The sequence below is a fragment of the Poromitra crassiceps genome (genome assembly GCF_964638095.1).
Source record: "Poromitra crassiceps genome assembly, chromosome: 9".
Taxonomy (NCBI): domain Eukaryota; kingdom Metazoa; phylum Chordata; class Actinopteri; order Beryciformes; family Melamphaidae; genus Poromitra; species Poromitra crassiceps.
In genome coordinates this window covers 46,782,605-46,805,210 of record NC_139630.1, presented here as the reverse complement: position 1 = coordinate 46,805,210, position 22,606 = coordinate 46,782,605, and the positions used below count along the sequence as shown (strand labels likewise).

Genomic DNA, 22,606 nt, shown 5'->3' with positions numbered 1-22,606 from the left:
CCTCTTGGGGAAACATCTTTTGAGTTTGGGGCCCCGCCTTTCGTGATGCAGGACCCCGCTGGACCCCCCATTTGCACTCCTCCAGTAGTCCCGGCCTCTCCAACCCCCCCCCCCCCCCACCCACCCCCCCCCCCCCCCGCTTGAGGCCCAAAACCAGGTCTCCCCCAAACGCGGAGGGAGGCTGCGCTACCCGCACCTGGCCAACAGAGGCGGTGTGAGCATCGGCCGCTTCGGTAACCTAACAAATAAGGCGTCTGCACTCGTTAGCACAATCCACTTACTAAAATAAACACTAAAATGCTTGCGTAATTATAAGAATCTATTTCAATATGCAGCATTCAAATGTCACTTTACTTTTCAACACCGTGACTGAAGGGGAGGACAGAGCGCTCGAGGTCAGTGGGTTGAGAGCAAGCCCCAACCTTCAGTACTGAACAATTAAGCCAACATGGAAAAACCAAAAACTGCAGTTCCTCGAATGGCCAATTGAGGCTGGCTACAAAAGGGAGTCATTCCCCATTGACCTCATGGTTAAATGGCCAACTTTACTGTAGAAATAAACACGTTTATTACCTGGTACAAAAAACGGTTTTGGTCTCTATAGCTCAAATCATCGTTTATAACATCTGTACGAGAGATCTATGGCTGGATATGGGGAGGTATATTCACCTTATTATTTGCCCATATAAGGACGCTTCCGCATAACGTTATTTTGTAATCGTTATTCCGTTTTAGACCCGGAAGTAGATTACTCCTACCTTTATCATTTTTAGACTTGCCAAAAAGCTGTTTTCAAGCAAAAAAACAAACTGTTATAAAGTTTTAATATTTTTTCAGATGAGAACGTAACATTCCAAATATGTGACCAGTTTATCAGAATAATGCATATTTGGACATTTTTAACGAGCAGCGAGGACTGACCGGTCGGACTAGCTAGTATCTGTCAACCCCTACTGTAGGCTTACTGGCAGTGAGAAAACACTGTCGACGTGCTTTTGTAACTAACGTTAAATGCCGACCGGGTACAGCCATCGGCTCCTCGCAGCAGTAACGCTATGAGCATGTAACTGAAGTTGGTCGCAGTGTAGCTGCTGAATGTTGCCAAACTTCATCCATAGTTTACAGTTTATAATGCAACCGGCCAGCCGGCTAACGCTGAACCGGAAGAACAAATACAATTGCGTCTGACACGGAGGAGAAAAAGTGGGCATGGCAACATAAGGTGAATACAGTCTATAATGATTGCAAAAAGAAGTCAATAGGAAAATGACTCACTGGATTGACTACCTTAAACACTTTCCTAATGAGTTTATTATCTCAAGCGCTCGTTCCAAGTCTTCTTCAATACAGCATGATGTTCATTTAGTCAATTATGGTCCCATTTAGAGTCACATAGAAGATAAAGCAGAGTATGCTTTGGGGCGTGATCGACAGGTCGCCTGTCCAGTTCTCGTCCAAATATGGTTACCATGGTTACCTCAGGCTCCAAAAAAGAAAGATGGCGATGGCCACAATGACAAACTCGAGGCTTCAAAACGAGAGTCCAGGAAACAATGATTGATGTCGTACGATGAGCTTGGAACATACGGAGGCATGTTGGGGAAGTTTGAAGAGGAAAACACTTTGGAATAAAAGCGTCGCCCTTGGATTTAAATCCTTACGTGTATTCGCCAGGAGTACCAAGGAGGCCTGCCTCACTAATGAATACATGTGCGCATCACTCCCTACTCACACCTGTTCACTCACACACACACACACACTTCAATATCATTAAATGAAAAACAACATCAAGAAGGCAGCAAATAACAAGCCAGTGATTCACCGAAAAATTGCCAGAATTAATTCCTAACATGCGAGTGGCCTTTTCTAATCATTGAGTTTTTTTGTGGGGGGGGGGGGGGGGCAGTGGTATAAAATAAGTGAGGTATGCCCTCCAGGCATACAGAGTGTGCCATTGTCCTGCCTCTAAATGCTAGGGAGCACAATGACAGTCATCAAATATCAACATCCATGGCAGGCTGCGGGCTCTTCACAGGCGCTCCTTATCACCAAGGTCTCCACTGGAGGACCGCCACGGCCTCTCTCTCTCTCTCTCTCTCTCTCTCTCTCTCTCTCTCTCTCTCTCTCTCTCTCTCTCTCTCTCTCTCCCCTCAATGTTCTTTTTCCATCAGCCACTCTTTATTTATATATTTCATTTTCAAACCCTGCCTCTGCTGCAAATCATTTAATAATAATAATTAAAAAGACAAGACAAAGAAAAACACGGAAAGGAGAGCGGAAGAGGAGAAGGTTTAAAAAAGCAGGAGACCCACAGACAGTCAAAGTTGGTGGGGGGGGGGGGGGGGGGGGAGGGTTGTTGTGGTGTGTGTGTGTGTGTGTGTGCGTGTGTGTGTGTGTGTGTGCGTGTGTGTGCGTGTGTGTGTGTCTGTGTGTGTGCGTGTGTGTGTGTGTGTGTGTGGCGCGGCCGCCATCGAGCCAGCCGAGGGGAAAATAAGTCAGTATTCTGCAGGCGAAACACAGAGAGTCGACCTTGGGTGAGTAAAGCCAGGGGAACAGAACAGGATAGTGAGAGACTAGAGAGCGGGGAGAGAGGGGTAGAGAGAGGATGGGCGATGAAAGGAGGAGTGGAGAGAGAGAGGTCAGAGAGTGTGTGTGAGAGAGTCTTAGCTACAATAGTGGCGGTCTGTAAAAAAAAATCGTAGACCCTGAATCTTACAGAACGTTGAGCGACGCTGTAGCTACAAAGAAATACCACAGGCTGAAATGAATAAATAGATTCCCTGATGGACTCTGCACTTATAGGTTGAGTAATGTACTTTCCATGTCTCACTACTGTAATGTAAAAACACCTTATTGACCTACACTACCAGTCACTACTGTACTGTAAAAACACCTTATTGACCTACACTACCAGTCACTACTGTACTGTAAAAACACCTTATTGACCTACACTACCAGTCACTACTGTACTGTAAAACACCTTATTGACCTACACTACCAGTCACTACTGTACTGTAAAAACACCTTATTGACCTACACTACCAGTCACTACTGTACTGTAAAAACACCTTATTGACCTACACTACCAGTCACTACTGTACTGTAAAAACACCTTATTGACCTACACTACCAGTCACTACTGTACTGTAAAAACACCTTATTGACCTACACTACCAGTCACTACTGTACTGTAAAAACACCTTATTGACCTACACTACCAGTCACTACTGTACTGTAAAAACACCTTATTGACCTACACTACCAGTCACTACTGTACTGTAAAAACACCTTATTGACCTACACTACCAGTCACTACTGTACTGTAAAAACACCTTATTGACCTACACTACCAGTCACTACTATAAACTGTAAAACACCTTATTGACCTACACTACCAGTCACTACTATAAACTGTAAAAACACCTTATTGACCTACACTACCAGTCACTACTGTACTGTAAAAACACCTTATTGACCTACACTACCAGTCACTACTGTACTGTAAAAACACCTTATTGACCTACACTACCAGTCACTACTATGAACTGTAAAACACCTTACTGACCTACACTACCAGTCACTACTATAAACTGTAAAAACACCTTATTGACCTACACTACCAGTCACTACTGTACTGTAAAAACACATTATTGACCTACACTACCAGTCACTACTGTACTGTAAAACACCTTATTGACCTACACTACCAGTCACTACTGTACTGTAAAAACACCTTATTGACCTACACTACCAGTCACTACTATAAACTGTAAAACACCTTATTGACCTACACTACCAGTCACTACTATAAACTGTAAAACACCTTATTGACCTACACTACCAGTCACTACTATAAACTGTAAAAACACCTTACTGACCTACACTACCAGTCACTACTGTACTGTAAAAACACCTTATTGACCTACACTACCAGTCACTACTGTACTGTAAAAACACCTTATTGACCTACACTACCAGTCACTACTGTACTGTAAAAACACCTTATTGACCTACACTACCAGTCACTACTGTACTGTAAAAACACCTTATTGACCTACACTACCAGTCACTACTGTACTGTAAAAACACCTTATTGACCTACACTACCAGTCACTACTGTAATGTAAAAACACCTTATTGACCTACACTACCAGTCACTACTGTACTGTAAAAACACCTTATTGACCTACACTACCAGTCACTACTGTACTGTAAAACACCTTATTGACCTACACTACCAGTCACTACTGTACTGTAAAACACCTTATTGACCTACACTACCAGTCACTACTATAAACTGTAAAAACACCTTATTGACCTACACTACCAGTCACTACTGTAATGTAAAACACCGTATTGACCTACACTACCAGTCACTACTGTACTGTAAAACACCGTATTGACCTACACTACCAGTCACTACTGTACTGTAAAAACACCGTATTGACCTACACTACCAGTCACTACTATGAACTGTAAAAACACCGTATTGACCTACACTACCAGTCACTACTGTACTGTAAAACACCTTATTGACCTACACTACTGTACTGTAAAAACACCTTATTGACCTACACTACCAGTCACTACTGTACTGTAAAACACCGTATTGACCTACACTACCAGTCACTACTGTACTGTAAAAACACCTTATTGACCTACACTACCAGTCACTACTATGAACTGTAAAAACACCGTATTGACCTACACTACCAGTCACTACTGTACTGTAAAACACCTTATTGACCTAAACTACCAGTCACTACTGTACTGTAAAAACACCGTATTGACCTACACTACCAGTCACTACTGTACTGTAAAACACCGTATTGACCTACACTACCAGTCAAAGTGTGCACACACCTGAATGAATCTTGTCAATCAACTAGCTAGTTGGATCTAAACGCTAAAGCTTCTGCTGAAATGTGTTCCTTAGAGTCTAAGGACAAATATAAATAAACAGTGAAGTTGATGCCTATGAATGAATAAGGGCGGCTTACTTTAAAGATAAAAACACTTTCTTTGGCCACTGCATGATTCATTTGTGTTATTTCATAGTTTTGATGTCTTTATTATCATTCTAAAATGTGGGAAACAGTAAAAATCAAGAAAAAAGCGGTGCGTCCAAACTTGTGCCTGGTAGCGTACCTATCTAAAACTCTGTTGTTGATCTATTTTTCCTAATTTTTTGGAATATATGGAAACTGGGATGGTGATAGGTTTGGGGGGTAGGGGGGCTGTGGTGCTTTGGTAGAGGGGTCCCATCTAATCAGAAGTCAATAGTTAAATAAAGACGTCAACCCTGGGGCACAGAGAGGACGGATTAACCTCTTCCACTCCAGCTCAGGTGATAGGGAGGAGAGGTCAGAGGTCAGGGCTTACTTTCACTTTTTAACACCCTCATTCATTGCCCTCGCCCGCCATAGAAACACGCTCATGCGCGCACATGCGGGCCCGGGTCCGAGCCGACCCGCGCCGACGCTCCCCCGCCAGCTTTAATTCAATCTATTAAGGGTCAGCTAGTTAGCGGGGTGACCCTGGCTAAAACGCGCTTTATCGTTACAGAACGGGCCCGCTATAGAGAACGCCCTGCACCCCCCCAGAACTCCCCAACCCCGAAAAACCAGATGGCCTCACAAAGGGGAACATGGGACCCTGAAAGAGAGGAGGTAGTGTGGGGCAGAGAGGGACAAGAGGCATTCAGGACCCTGATGAGTGGATTAGAGAGGGCAAGGGTGCTGCTGGGAGGGAGGGGTGTGGTGTGTGTGTGTGTGTGGGGGGGGGGGTAGGGTGACACGGTGACATGAAGGCCCCCCCAGTTCTCAATTTTCGCAAAAAAGTGTTTGAGTGTTTGCATGTGTGTATGTGCTCCTATGTGAGTGTGTGTTGGAAGATACTGTCCAGTAGCTCTGCTGACCCTGAAACAGTCCATTTCCAAAGCCCCAAGTCCTCACGTGGCAGTACAGACAGAGAACCCTGCCATGTGGTCCTTACAAAACTAACTGCATCCGCTCTTATTTCCCACAGCACCCAGTGTCAGGTTTTGGATATAACAAGTTTGCAGGTGGGATCACAGTAATCCAAACACGAACAAATTACCATCACAACAAAAAGGAACACTAATAATGTTCAATAAATCTTCTTTTTTTAACTATCATTTTATCATCTTAATCGTCATTTTAAAATGTCATAATTGAATCTGTTTTTTCCCCGTTAGGCAATACACTTCAATTCGGATAAGTGTTTTATTGATCTACTACTTTACAATGGCTTTGAATGTGACTGAGCCAATCAGTGAATGAAAAAGAGGCTCCCCCCTGTGACCAGATGATGTCATTCAGGACTTTGCCATCTTTAGGTACCAGCTTGTGCAAAGTTAGTGTATTATACCCTGCTTGTTATTGTATTTTGATCCTACTATTTCCATTTTAAATACCAATAAAAAGCGCAAGAATGCTGCTCTCCTCTCCTGCAAAATGCACGACAACAAAGATTATTGTGCAATTATTTATGATCCTGCTCCACTCCAAGCACATCAACGATCATCTTTCAGCGATGCAGGCGGGGAATAATAGCGCTACCTGCTTAGTGTGCTTACAAGAACGCTATTAAATTGCAAAGTAGTTTTTCGGCCAGAAATGCTAAGCTCCTCTCCTCCCCTCTCCCCTCCCCCTCCTTCACTTTTGAAATGCAAGCAGGCTGGTACAGCTTGCCCACCTATCTCTCATTCACATTACCTGTGCTCACTCACCCTCTTTCCATCTCTCTCTCTCTCTCTCTCTCTCTCTCTCTCTCTCTGTGTTAGTCTTTCACCGTGCCCTGGTATGATCAAAGACAGCTTTGTGACACCGGACGAGGTGTCCTGGTAGCGGAAAACATCAAAACACACAAGAGCAAATAGGAAAAATACAGAGACACATGCAACAGTGTATGTGCACGCGTGCGTGTGTGGGAGTACGTGATAAACAAATAAATAAATCAAAAATGGAAGAGCGGGGTATGACTTTGTCTCTACCTTCAGCACGTGGATGAAAGGCAGGAAGGTGTCCCTCTGAAGTCCGTTTTTGTACAGATCTGAAAGAGGAGGGGAGAGCCTGTGTTAGCTGCTGTTTAGCCTCCTAATAATGTCACTCCCCCGCCACACATTGGCAGATAAAGTGGCTATTGATGAACTGAAGGATGGGTGGGGAGGCCGGACAAAAGCACTGCGACCAGGGGAGAAAAATGGATTTCTCTACCGGCGCCGGCGGCAACATAAAATTCATTACATTCCCAAACAATGGCGGCGGGAGAAAGGACCATCGCCTTTTCAGCGTGGACAATGTCCACAGCGGCTTTCTGAATAGAGGTTTCAATTAGCTCGGCTGCAACAAATTACATCTGAAGTAGCATCCCTGATAGACAGATAAAACAGATAGGGATTCACACGCAGACACCCAAACACACGTGTGCGTGCACGCGCGCACACACACACGGGCGCGCGCGCGCACACACGCACACAAACACACACACACACACGCTTAAGCTCTTTCCTGCTGCGAATGCAAACAAGTGGTGGTTGTTGATGTTTGGGCTTAAGCTTACTACAGTAGGACCTGACAAGGTAGTAACGTTCCCTTGATAACTGCTGCGAACGATGATTTTCATTATCCATTAATCTGTCAATTATTTTCTTGATTGATCGATTAGTTGTTTGGTTTGTCATAAAATGGTGAAAAATGTCAAGCAGTGTTTCCCAAAGCCCAAGATGACAACCTCAAGTCTCTTGTTTTGTCCACAACCCAAAGATTTTCAGTTTACTGTCATAGAGGAGTAAAGAAACCAGAAAATATTCACATTTAAGATGCTGGGATCAGAGAATTTAGACTTATTTCTTGTATTCCTCAAACCGATTATCAAAAGAGTTGGCGATTACTTAAATGAATCGATTCATTGCTGCAGCTATAGAGGTCCATGTTGTGAAAAATGTGCTGAATCACAAGATGAGACAGCTAGACCCATTTCATTTGGCACTACTTTTTTTGCTGCAACGTATCTGGCTTTTATGATTGTATATGGATACTGTCACACGCCACTGCCAATTCAGTGAAATTCATTATTAAAGTGAGCCTGCAGACTACAGGCCATTACTGTGAACTGTGAGTCTATTCCAGGACAACGGGGCTGTTCTAGTCCCAAACCAAACCCGCCATTTACCCCCCTAATCCTCCTCAATCTCAGCAAACTGACCCCAGTGTGTAAGAAACAACAACAAAACGCTACGTTAACTCTACTAGCAACAACGTATGTTGAAATCCCCCCTCCAATGACATAAGCCACTCTAGGGCCTTTTGATACCGGCGTCTCCACACATCAATAAAGATGGAAAATGTTTGCCTTTCATGTCCGCTTGTCTCTTACGGCTTTTAGTGTTCCATTAACCATGCAATTAAAACCAAGCAGGCTCTCTATCAAGTTTGCGTGGTTTGGCTGCTTTGGTCTTAAAAGCTGGTAAATATCAGAGAAGGCTTTTGTCTTTGTCCACGAGAGCCATCTCGCAGCCATCCACTCGGGGGGCCCACTCGAGTCGAGGCTTTGAGGCGTCAACGTCTTCCCTGCCAGGAGGAAGGAGAGAGCGACTGAAGAGGAGGAGAAGACACATCACGCGCTTATCTACACCTTGATCAGCATCTTGCTCCTTCTTTCTTCCCCAGCCTTGCTGCTAAATGCAACATCAAAGCCGGGGTAACGCCTGGGCCGTCTCTCCTCAGTGAAGGGCGTACCAATTCCAAATGTCCCGCTCCTTTTCTTATGCTTAATTAAGCGTACGACACTACGTAGTTGATGTGGTCCTGTGCAGCTCAGTCGATTCTTTGCCGCAGCCGAAGCATGAGGTCAACAAGCACTTGGAATAAAACTATTCACAGAATGATAGAGTAACTGGTAACACACCCAGCTCAGAGGTGGTTCTGGTAGACGTTTATAAATGTTCTTTTAGGTAATAAGAAATAGAGTCCGCACACTGGCAGGTGCTCCCAAATATTTATTCGGAGACCACAAGAAAAGTGACGTTTCGGGCAAAGCCCTTCCTCAGACATGAATGAAGTGTAGGGACACACCCCTTAAGTACCCTCACAGGGGTCACCTGACACATCATGTGATACATGGAAGAGTTAGAAGACATACAGTGTACTTGTTCGACCAGTATACACAAGAATCAAATAGCAACTGGCAATATCAAAACTTAAATGTCGCAAAGGACAAGTTATATAACAGCAGTTTTCAGAACAACTTGAATATCACATAAACAAGGGTTATCAGGTATAAACCGTCATAATGAAATGTAATATTTAAGAAGAAAGTGTGACATAACTATTACGAGGTGGTCTCTACTACTTTAAAATTGTGGTAAAAAATGTATATGAAGATACCACAGCTGTGAAGAAAATGACACAGGACAGAGATAACTCTAGACAGAGCAATATTCATTACAATGTGGATATAATGAGATTAACACACACAAGCACACCTACAAAAGGACTACAAAAATGACTACAAAAATGGCCTCAAGTCAAAATCTTAACAATCTTAACACAGTTGTGGTATCTTCATATACGTTTTTACTACTACCACAATTTCAAAGTAGTAGAGACCACCTCGTAATAGTTACATCACTTTCTTCTTAAATATTACATTTCATTATGACAGTTTATACCTGATAACCCTTGTTTATGTGATATTCAAGTTGTTCTGAAAACTGCTGTTATATAACTTGTCCTTTGCGACATTTAAGTTTTGATATTGCCAGTTGCTATTTGATTCTTGTGTATACTGGTCGAACAAGTACACTGTATGTCTTCTAACTCTTCCATGTATCACATGATGTGTCAGGTGACCCCTGTGAGGGTACTTAAGGGGTGTGTCCCTACACTTCATTCATGTCTGAGGAAGGGCTTTGCCCGAAACGTCACTTTTCTTGTGGTCTCCGAATAAATATTTGGGAGCAGCTGCCAGTGTGCGGACTCTATTTTTTATTACTTACTTGCACTTCGGTCCTGCACCTGGTTTTAACCCTTCACTGGATGGTGCCTTTTTGTACTTTTTATTTTATTTTATAAATGTTCTTTTAGCTGCAATAATTGCATAATTATATGTAAATTAAATAATACAATGCTGCGCTTGTTTTAACAATAATATACTTACACATAAATGAGCAAATCTATGTATGTACTGTATGTACTAGTACGAGGACACCGTACCTAGACCTGAGTTTTATGTGTGTGTAGTCATGTTTCTTATATAGTCATGATGTCGGGGGACTAAATATAGATAAATTGATTTATTCTATTATGCAAACCCAATGAGTCCTCTATAACAGAGGTTCTCAAATGTTTTTCAGCCAAGGACCCCTTACAAGATAGAAAATATACCGGGGACCCCCTCATTCTGATTTGTGATTTTGGGCTAAGCTTAATTGTTTCCACGGTAACGTGATTGACTTAAATTCATAGGTTTGAGATTAGAATGCAATCCATGAACCATTTTAGATTTAAAGCATAACATATTTTTGTTGAACTATGAAGCTTTTGTAACAAAAAAAGTTTTTATTTTCCTGAAAACTTTTCACGGACCCCCTGGCAAAGTGCCACGGACCCCTGGGGGTCCCCGGACCCCCATTTGAGAACCACTGCTCTATAAGTTTTTAGCTCTTTTTGCAACCGCTGCGCCTGTTGCTTAATGCACTGTTTATACTCTTTTTTAAAGTTTTGTTGTGATGCTTTTAAATGTCCATTTTATTCTCTTCTTTTATTCTTTTATTTTCCTGTCAACCATTTTATGTGAAGCACTTTGAATTGCCTCTGTGTATGAAATGTGCTATACAAATAAACTTGACTTGACTTGGACTTGACTATGTATCTCAGTGTTGTTTCATTTTCCTCTGATACTGTCAGCCTGACCGCATTCATATTTGGCACGGCTAGTCGGCTACCCGCATTGAATTAGTAATTAGAGCCGACCAAATAGGCAAAAATGGCAGTGGCCAAAAGGAGTGAACACAGGTTCAGCACCATGGAGAGCTCCATTCGTTAGCTACTGGTGGAGCAGGAGCACACCTGAATTGGAAACAGTCAGGGAAGTGGAATATGAAAGAGAGAGGAGAGGCTCCATGCCAACTCTGTGAACGAGGCCTGACTAAATGGCCAGTGATTTTCTGCTCCAACGGGATCAGAATGAGTCCTGTATTAAACGCTACAAGATGTAGGCTGAACATGTAGAGCTCATGTCAAAGTGAAACAGCTCCTCATGTCCAGGTCTATAGGTTACTTTACAAAGTAGGCAAAGTAGGCATTCCACTCAGTTTATAGGACAGTAGTGTGAAATGTCGTGTAATTGGGGGGGCATTTTGACGCACGTCGTACACCGCCAATGCTTTTTTGCACTTTAGACCATCCTGCCACCCTACTGCTTACTGAGCTGTGTGTTCAGCAATGCCAGGGACAAAGCTACAGTTCATATGCAGTGGCTAAAAACAAACACACAACAAATCGTGCGCACGAGCACACACACACACGCACGCACGCACACGCGCACACACACACACACACACACACACACACACACACACACACGTGATGCTGCTGGTCATACCTTCAGGGGGTCTGTTGGAGGTGGCCACCACCACCACTCCTGCCTTGAACAGGGTCTCAAATAGCTGCTTCAGAATCATGGCGTCGGCAATGTCAGTCACCTGACAAAACACAAACGGAGGACAGGGGAGATACATTCATGTATAATTTACCTTTGTTGCCATTGTGTGTGTGTGTGAGTGTGAGAGAGAGAGAGAGGTCAAACCTTGCCATCAACACCATGTTCCATGTTGATTAGTGTCATTCAGGTGTGCTCATTCTATCCTTTGTGTGTGGCCATGGCCATTCGCGCACACACACACACACACACACACACACACACACACACACACACACACACACACACACACACACACACACACACACACACACACACACACACACACACACACCTCCAACTGACTGCAAATGGTAACGAAGCCGCTGTCTGCTGAGGATAAGCAGCAGAGGCCAGGCAGCGGTCCTGAGCTCATCAACTGAACAGAGGCTGAGAATGAGCCGGCCACAGAACAAGAGAAAGAAAAGAATGATGAAAACGGGACGATATGAATCCAAACCGGGGGTCACAATGGCAGACAAAGCCTCTATCCCAGATGGCCATATAAAGGTGTGTGTGCCTGTGTGTTCCCTCAACCAGACACAAGGCCATGAGGTTAGAATACATTGATGCTCTTCGACTGCGCTGCCTTTTCCATCGGCGGCATTTAATTTCCACGAGTCCACAATAAACAAAAGGTCTATGAAGCACGGGAGCAAGGACGTTCACGAGTGAAGAGTTCTGACCTTTCTATTGCTAATCCAGCGCACTCCATTTGGTTCTTATTCTCTCTTTCTCTCTCTTTCACCTCTGTTGTTCTTTCGAGCACCCATGAGGGGACGTTGCCCTCTACTGTATAGTCAGATGAATGTTACATACAATGCCCGGCTCTCCTTCAGCATCAACGTGGCTGACTGAGAAGAGTGAGACCTTCGTGTTAACAACAAGAAATTGTAATATTTCCTTGTTTCTGAAAGTGGTCAGTAGCACAAATGCAATACATTGCCAATTATCATTGTATTTAATAAACAAAGAATTGTGTTGCAAAATGAAATATCGCTCTCTTGAAAAAAAACGTGACACCTACTCTCACAACATCATTGTTGCTGAAAGTAGCTCAGTTTGGAAAACCAATATAAGATCTTTGATTTCCCTGCAGTGCATTCTGAAGATTCAACTTTCTTCTCTATTTTTAGATGATTATTATTAATTAATACACAGGACAAGATGTTACTATCCCTTGTGCCAAAATCCGAGGAAAAACACATTTAGAAGCCCAATCCAGAATAAAACAAGCTAACAGGCTAACAAACTAATAAACAAGACACAAATCACCAGTTACCTACCCTAGCCAACAGCAGTATGAAGCATGTCATTGGGGTTTTCAAGTGGGCACCTTCCTTCACCGACGTTTCGTTAAGTTAGGCCCACGACACCTCAAGAAGGCTTAACGGTGTAATCCAGCGTCCTGGAAACACCTCCCTCCATGCTACCACCGCACAACTGCATATTACCTCACTATCTAAGCCTAGCTATCCAGGTCGGTTCGGTATGACATTCCTGACTACACCACCACTAGGGCTGGGACGGATCACGGATAATCCGTGACCCGTACGGATCAGCCCCCACGGTTCGGCACACGGTTCGGAACGTCGTGGTCCGCGGACCCCCCCCCCCCCCCCGTTTGTTTCATTTAACGTTTAACGTTAGTGTATGAGAACGCCTGCAGCGCAGCCAGACACAGACAGGCATCATCATGGCAAGCACAAGTGAGCTTCCTCAACCCTTCGCTGTAAAGTATATCTGAAGGCTGTGGCTAGTGGCTACTAAAGACAGCGTCACACAAACTTATTTCAACACCTCTGAAAAAGCACAGGAATGCGAGCAGCATGTTGCGCGCTGCACAAGATAGCCAGAGCCACAACACGCACACACACACACACGCGCACACGTTTCACGAACACATCACCGGACGGTGAAATGTTGCCTTGGACACATAACAACAAAACAACACGTGGGGACACCGAGTAGCTTAACGTAGCATCAACGTTATGTTTCCAGACTCACCCGGTCTGGTCTGTACCCGTGTCATGTGACTACGTTAGCACGCAACAGCCAGGAAGTTAGGCGCAGTGCCACCTAAAACAGGAAGTTGGGTTGTTTTGCCTTCAGAGTAAAAGCATAAATTGTGTCATGAGAAAAAAATATTTTTTGAGCTGTGCAGGGCAACAAATGGTTAGAGAAGTATAATAGTATTAAAAATTCAAATCGAAAATCTAATTTTGAGAGAAAAAATCTGATATAGCCTATTTTTTTTTTTTTTGCTGATCCGAAAAATCCGTGATCCGTGGCTCAAAATCCGTCACGCGATCCGATCCGTGGGTTTTCTGATCCGTCCCAGCCCTAACTAGAACACAACGGGCAGGCACCATCCTCGCCCAACCACTGATTTAAGTTCTGGGGAGATGGCAGCACATCATAAGTAGCCCCTAGAATAAATCTAATTCTGCTGGCCTCCATGCTCCACAACTCTCTCCACTTCAACGTTCTCTTCTCTAGACTCTCCCAGTTCACCCACTGTCCTTGCTTTGCCTGCGACACTGCCTTAGTACATCTTACTGCCTCCTCTTGCCTATGTACTTCTTCAACTACCATCTTCCTCTTTTCTATTACTGATGCCTTGTTCCACACAGGTTTCCCTATGCACAACCCTAAGCCTCCACACCCATGCTGCACCTGACCTATGATATCCCTGTGTCTAAGAGCTGACTGTGCTTGCTGTACTGCCTCCTTTGGGTTCCACTTCCTCCCTGTTTTAACTGTGGGCGCTACACTCCTAACCACTGGATCCTTTGACTGAGTCAGAGTCATTTCCAGTCTAACCTTAGCACACTTGAACTCCTCTGTCAGGCTAGATAATGGCAATTCCAATATGCCTTTCCCATATAAGGCTACACTGCTTAGGCAGCGTGGGACTCCGAGCCATTTTCTAATGAATGAGTTAATCATCCTTTCTAGCTTTTCTACCTTTGAAAGGGGAACCTCATACACTGTCAGTGGCCACATCAACCGAGGCAACAATCCAAACTGCAAACACCACAACTTTAACTTTCCTGGGAGCCCTGACTTGTCTATACTTGAAATACCTTGAATCATTTCCTGCCTCACCTCCTCAAACTGTCCCTTATCACTGAGACTTGCATCATACCATCTTCCCAAACTCTTGACTGGTTTCTCTAAGACTGTAGGCACCACCTCATCATTTATGACAAACTTCTTACCTACTACCCTTCCCTTTAATGATTGAAATACTCCTGGACTTACTTGGCTTCACTTTCATTCTAGCCCACTGCAGATTACTATTTAACTTATCCAACAATCTGCTAGTACATGGAGCGGTTGACGTCATAGTCGTCATGTCATCCATGTATGCCCTAATTGGAGGGAGCCGCAGCCCTCCCTGCAGCCTTTCTCCACCCACTACCCATTTTGAAGCCCTAATAATGATCTCCATTGCCATGGTAAAAGCTAATGGGGAAATTGTACACCCTGCCATAATGCCTATCTCCAGCTGCTGCCAAGCTGTAGTGTACTCTGCTGTGGTAAAGCAGAGTTGAATATCTAAGAAGTAGGCTTTAACTAAGCTCTTTATACTACCTGGCACTCTAAAGAAATCAAATGCCTCCCATAACAGACTATGCGGCACTGACCCGAAAGCATTAGCCAGGTCCAAGAATACTACATGCAGGTCTCTCTTCTCACGCCTAGCTGACTGGATTTGGTGCCAGATCATGCTGGTGTGCTCTAAGCACCCGGAGAAGCCGGGAATTCCAGCCTTTTGCACCGAAGTATCTATTAGCCTATTCTTTTCTAGATAACTAGACAGCCTCTGTGCCACAACACTAAAGAAAACCTTCCCTTCAACATTAAGTAGACTGATAGGTCTAAACTGACTTATCTCTAACGAGTCCCTTTCTTTAGGAATGAAGATTCCCCCTGCTCTACGCCACGCCAGGCCTAGGAATAACCTGCTTCTTCCAGACTACCTTCATCAGCTTCCATAGAAACTGCAACGCATCTGGAGCACTCTTATACAGCCGGTAGGGGACTCCATTAGGACCCGGGGCTTAAGAGGCCCTTGCACGTCTCACTACTTCTTGAACTTCTTTCCACCTTGGTGGGCTATCCACACTGGCTCTCTATTTCACCGATAGGTGGAATATCAGCTGGGACTGTCATCTCTCTAAACCTTTCCCTATCTTTGTGAACCTCCTCCTCCAAATATTCCTCAAGCTTCTGCTTAGGTACCATAAGGCTACCATTCTTTTCCTTACTAAACAATGACTTCACAAATCTAAATGGATCCTTATAGAATGCTATTCTAGCTCTCTCTTTCTTTTTCCTATTTTTCCTAATGCTCTCTGCTCTTCTTAAAACTGCCAACCGCTCCCTCACATCTGACTGCAAGCAATCAATGCCTTCCTTCTCAACCTCTGTAGCTTTCCTCCACTGCCTCTTAAGCTGTCTTCTCTCCTGGATAAGTCTATCTATCTCTTGTTGGCACCTAGATTTAACTACCTCACCCTCTAGTTTCTTCCTTTTCTCAAAGACGCCAAACCTTTCCTTACCATAATCATAAATTCAATCTCCCATTTTCTCCAACTTACTCTCAGCAGTTCCTTTAAGCTTCCCTAACATCCTAACCAAATCACTATTGATATCTTCCCACTTCCTACTTTCCGCTGCACCTGGCCACTTAACTCTAGGCTTCTGACCGCTAATCTTCTCCCTTTTTGGCTGGCTGGCCTCTCTGCTTTCCTCGGTGCTAGGACCTGCCTCAACATCAGGGGTGCTGATGTCCTGCGAGCTGTGGGTTACTTCCTGTCGCTGGACTTCACCCGACTGACTTGATAAACTTCTTAAGAAATAATTATCAATGCGGGGTCCCTGTGTTCCCTCTACCAAGCGAATAAGAGATATGTTTCTTCTTCTTTAAACAATGAACATTTGCATTTTGGAATTAACCTCTTGTTTGGATTTGAGTTGATGCTAGAAGTGAATGTCTTGAATAGCAGGAAGGGTTTTGCAGTCCCGCCCCCTCCTCTCACTCCCTCTTACCTTCTTGCCTGTGTACAACAGGCACTTCTGATGGCCATACTCACAACATATGTCTCTTTCATCCTCTGGAGAGTCTTCTGCTTTTGCATATTAGCCCCACTGCCCTCGCCAATACTCCATTAAGAGCCTTGATTTTCGCTAAGGAGCGGTGGCTAAGGGCATCAAATGAGTGTGTGTCTCTGCGTGTGCGGCCCGGGGATACGCAAATGAGAATCAACAAAAAGCCAAGGCTCTGTGTCCCTCCGAATGGGCCCCCCGCTTCCTCTGACCGCAGGATTTTCATTCCGTTTCAAAAGAATCATTAAAAAAATTACCTTTTATACAACCTGGATTTGTTTATTCATGCGCCCTCAACGTGGGCATCGTCGGAGGGCCAGCGTTGATTGCTGAAGGAGCAGTGAGGGAGGGGCGGGACCCAGAGAATGAGAAAGGTGGGGTGGGGTGGAGGGGGGGGGGGGTGTACGGCACTTGTGGAACACAAAAATAACGGTGCAACCTCCGCCAGCCAATGCCGATATTCAAATGAGCATCCAATTACTCAAGCGGCCGTCAGCTCTGCGGCGAGGCGCACGGGTGCCAAATTAAACCTCTTTTGATGTTACACCTCTTTATGTACACAACCTACGCGCAATTTGACAGAGCCGACACAGAGAGTGACTGAGGCCCTGAGACAATGATGCTCGAGCGCTTTCTTCTCACTCTTCCTCCCCTCGCGCTCTCTCCATCTTTCCATCTCGGACCTCTCAATGGCGAGTATTCATTAGGGGAGCTGTGTGTGTGTGTGTGTGTGTGTGCGTGGGGGGGGGGGGGGGGGGGGGCTGTAAAAGGAGGGAGGGGGGCTACAAATTACTGATAATGGCACGGCGCTAATGAAGAGAATGGAGAAATGCCATTAGCATTTAAGAGGATAAGATCCATCCTGACCCGCCGCCGCCACTCGCTTTCTAGCTCCACTCACTTAAGGAAGCGGGAGAGTGCGACTGATACCCGGAGCCTCATTTGCATGGCTGAGTGGAGGAGGACGCTGATTGGTATAGACCCCCACAACCCCTCCCCTCTGCCCCTGCACCCCCCTCCCCCATTTCTCCCAACCTTTCCAACCTCTTGTTTATGCATCACAAACAACGCACACATGTCTGCTTGTTGTCCACCCCCCCCCCCCCCCACACACACACACACACACACGGTCTCTAAAGCCGTTCACCGGTAGCAACAGTCGATAAGCAAAAACACCAAAGCGGGCGACGGCAAACAAAACAAATCAATGAGAATGCACAAGCAGTGCAGCAGTTTAAAATGTGAAAGACACCCGGGATGAAAGGAGCAGCTCTTGATCCTCACAGATGCATCGAGGATGATGAGAGAGCCGGCGCAACTTCTGTGACCGGCTTTGACCTTCTGACATGAGTGATAATGATGAGTAAGAGGAACTATATTCTGCTACAAACAGATGTGTCTGGCTGGCTAAATGACAAAGACAGAAGCACTGGTCCTTCATTAGCGCAGTAATGACTAACTACTCTTAAGATAATGGGTGGTAGCATCAGCAGCGGCTTCCTCCACTGACACCGACGGGTAAAGTCATGAGGATTTCTGCAGTACTTATTTATGAACCTTGTGTATGTGCAATGTGCAAACAATCTGGACGACTTGGCTATGATGGTTTAGAGCAGTGGTTCTCAACCGTTTTGAGCCGCGACCCCCAAAAAACTTTAGGCTGGCGTTCGCGACCCCCCCTCCCGCTGCTGGCCAACCCAACCCGACTTTTTAGCATACACTTTCACACATTGATTTCACTCGCTGAAATCTGTTTTATACGGTGGTATATGCTTATTATACCACACCTAAGGGTGTGGTATATGCGTATACGACAGGCCTGACAGGCCGTGGTATACGCTTATTATACCACACCTAATAATAATAAGCATATATCACGGTCTGAACAATCTATTTATTTTATAAAACGGGATGGCAATACGAAAATTATTATTATTACTATTATATTTACATGTCTTAAATCACTGTTTAAAAAAGTTAGGTGTGAAAAAATTAGGCGAGCTGTTTGGACCTGAGCCCCTCTGGCTCAGGTCCAAACAGCTCGCCTCGGGATGGGAGAAAAATCTTTTTCAAAAAATATTTATGTGGTTTGTTTTGTTTTTGACAATCATCCTGCGACCTAGCCTGGGTAAACCCAGCCCCCAGTGACCTGCTCTCAGACAGACCCTGCTCACTAGTCAGTACCTTGTGACTAGTGAGCAGGGTCTGTCTGAGAGCAGGTCACTGGGGGCTGGGTTTACCCAGGCTACCTGCGACCCCCCAAGATAATCTCATGACCCCCTGGGGGGTCCCGACCCCCAGGTTGAGAACCACTGGTTTAGAGAAGATGAAAATGTTAAATCTTGAGGATACTTGTGAGATTTTATTTTACATGATACACTGTAATATCTCAGTGCTGCTGCCTGCTGAACCAATATAAGTCCTCTGAGAGAGCTGCTGTATTTGAATGAAGCCACTAGGTGTCCCCAGTCCTGTTTTTGTTGGGATCCTAAGAAACCGAAACATCAACAGACTGGAGACAGGAGACATGAAGCTGTTTTCTCTCATTATCCTAGCTGACAAGGAAAGTAAACTATCTATACACGTCCGAAAGCCGTTTCTACTGAACCCAAACCAAACACTGTAAAGTGATTCTGACTGGTCAAACATTTTGTTTCCTACTTCTGAAGAGATTTCATCATCTGTGCTTTGAGCCCCTAAAAAAATGTAAGCAGAATGTGGCAATTTAAAAAATAATAGATAAAATTAGAAACATGATCATATTTTATTGCATTTCTGGTGACAGAAGTTTGTATTCTGGCACAGCGTTCACTGGATATATATAAATCGTTTTTTAGATGAACATGAGTGCAACATGCTGGCATTTCATGTATCGTCATTTTCATCAAACTTGTTTAAATACCGTTATGTAGTGTGTTTATATACCCTATTAACTATTATTATTTTTGGCATTTTAAAGATTGTCTTAGTGTTTATCTAATGAAATTGTGTCGTCTAATTAAATGGTACTTTAAAATGAAATAGCTAAACATCAGTTATGCATATATTATAATGCCAGCTATAATCCACTACTGGTGTCAGAGTACCACCATTGTAAGCTAGTTCATGTAGTTGATAGAAGGGTCCGATAAGCCGTCAGCATTCCTCCTGTATCGTTTGCTACTTGTAGTTTACAAGCAGCTGCTTGAGGAGCAGAGACGCACGCTCACTTCAACACTCCCTCACACACACACATGCATACAGACGCACAGGGTGGCACACACTCACACACTCACTCACCTGAAACTCGTCAAAACACAAGAGGCAGGTTTCATTGCTGATCTCCATGGCAACCGGTGATATGGGGTCATAGGTGAACATTTTGCCTAGACTTCGTTTTGGCAGGCTTTGTCTCCTCCGGTGGATCCCTTTAAGCGGTACACAAACGTCAGGCACATCTTAAAGCACACCTGCATCGGCAACCCAAAGCCACTAAACAATACAGAATGAAGTAGTAATTTCACCTGTATGCATAATGGCAGACAATTAGCTTTAGCGCGGCAGTGCTTCAGGACAAACAGTGATAAATATAGCATCAGCAGCGTGTGCCGGTGTGTACGCGAGTCATAAAACTTCCGCAAAGTCATACAAGCCGACCTTGCGTAGCTGGGGGCCATGCAGTGTGAGGGGGCCCTGCAGTGGTGCCATGCAGTGTGAGGGGGCCATGCAGTGGTGCCATGCAGTGGGAGGGGGAATACTAACTTTTGTGAATGTCCAACATGAAGCCGTTGAAGTGGACCCTCTTTTTGCGGCTGTTCTCCACATGCGAGTAAAACATGTCCATGAGCATGGTCTTGCCTGTGCCTGAAAGGGACAAACGTTAAAAACCACAAGGAACTATCGCTGTTATAACTTTTATTCTGATCGTGTTGTAACACACGCTTAGAAGTGGGACAAAATCAAAATCCATAGGAAGAAAAAAGGTTCCGACATGCAACAACACAGTAAAAGATGCACAAGTGATTATGTGTGGGAGACTTTTTTTTATGTGATTCTTACCAACATCTCCATAGATATAAAAGCCCCTGGGTGGAGGTGGGGGTGGTGGAGTTGAGGGTTCCTCCTTTGGGAAGGAAGAAAGAGAGAAAAACGAAAGAAATGACCGTCAAGCACATTTGTTTCATATTATATCTTTTTGCAGCTGCTTGTCGTCACTATAAACAATAATTCACAGCAATCACAGGAGTCCAACCCCAACCGGTAAATAAACGCAGAGGCTCGGATCATCGGTGTCGTACAAAAATCGCGCATAGATTAATTTGTTACTAAAAGCACAAGACACTATAGATAGCCGCTGACCTATATAAAGCTGCCTTATATATTCATTAGCATATAAGATTGAATCATGGCTTAATAAACAAAGTATGCTGAGGCAATAAGCCATACAGTGAGAGGTTTCACATTCCCCAGACTAGCCCAGTGCAGGGGAACCGAAGACAAAGGGCATCTAATCAACAAGACAAGCCGGTTCCCACGAAAGAAAAGCATCATCAGAGGAACAATGGGGGGATTTGTCAGACAAAACGGGGAGGACTGGATGAGGCTCTATGGAGAGATGGAGTGGACTTCTCTGCGCCGCCTGGTTAGCGCTGCTAATTGTGATACGGTACTGTTGCATTGAGGTGCTGCTGGAAGTCATTGTGCTGCCTGCCTCCCATCATCAAAAGGTCCCCCCCCTCCGCTTCAAGAAAACACTGTTTTCTGTGTGCGACCAAGCTGCGAATCAAAGTGAGAACCAAGCCAAAAATCCTAAAGCAATGTACCGGTGATCAGCTTAAATCATAACTGCTGTGGCATATTAGTTTACAGAAAGTTGGATTTATAGGTGGAATTTATGACAATATGGTTGAGGACTGTTTACCATCTTCTATCGTAACGGGTAACATCGCCAAATAAGAGTTGGAATTCATTAACTCGTCGATCTAGACACAAGTGATGATCTTCTTGAAACTGAATTGAGTCAGTAATTCATGGAGAGATGACTCCGTAGCCACTGCTTTTCAATGAGCACTTGACTCTGGTATATGCAAACAATGACCGATTCACAAGCAAATGAAAAAACAAACTTGTTAGCCGTCCTCTCTCACTCTGCCCTCCAGCCCCCCCCCCCCCCCCCCCCCCCCCCCCCCCCCCCCCCCCCCCCCGCCCAAGCCTGTCCCATCCAGTGCTGGGGTGAAATTCTGGAAGAGCAACAACCCTTTTCCTGTCTGCTTCGGCATAACAGTGTGTGACTTCTCCCTGACTTCCCAAGCTGCCTCTGGCATGGTGGGCGAAATGGGTGGCTGGCGGCCATGCTACCACCACGGCAGAGTGAGGCTGTCCCTCAGGCAGCTCCGTCGCCGAGCTCCAGGCAGTCTGTCAAGCTGAGCTCCCCAGCCTCCTCTCACCTCCCCGGGGGAGGATATGGACCGGCACATGGGTGGGGGAAGTTCACATGCAGCCACATGGCCACTTTGGCTTTCCGATGACTTTCGTGACGCTGCTTTGAAATGAGTTCAGCTAGCTACGGCAAAAGCTGTCTCTCTCTCTCATTAGCAAGGTTGATAGAGGGATGGTGGGCATCTTCAAAGTTAGGCCTAACTGCTACAACTGATCTGTGGGAGACGTACACAGGAGAGAAGTCCATGATGCAGGTCTGACTTGAATAGGGTGGATCCCTCCAGTCCAGACAATGGCCCATTGTTACCCGGCCATCCGCAAAAGCACGCCACATTGGGTCAATATGAAG

The 22,606-nt window shown here is 44.8% G+C and overlaps 1 protein-coding gene across 1 annotated transcript in view; it reads right to left on the bottom strand.

Moving 5' to 3' along the window:
- afg1lb (AFG1 like ATPase b) overlaps positions 1-22,606 on the bottom strand; it is a gene marked incomplete at its 5' end in the record, with an annotated part of 40,006 nt that overhangs the window by 15,099 nt on the left and 2,301 nt on the right. The window contains 5 exons of the mRNA XM_083643015.1: positions 7,016-7,074; positions 11,629-11,728; positions 20,119-20,246; positions 20,581-20,682; positions 20,878-20,941. Of these exons, the coding sequence (XP_083499141.1) occupies positions 7,016-7,074; positions 11,629-11,728; positions 20,119-20,246; positions 20,581-20,682; positions 20,878-20,941 (453 nt within the window). The remainder of the gene's footprint in view (positions 1-7,015; positions 7,075-11,628; positions 11,729-20,118; positions 20,247-20,580; positions 20,683-20,877; positions 20,942-22,606) is intronic.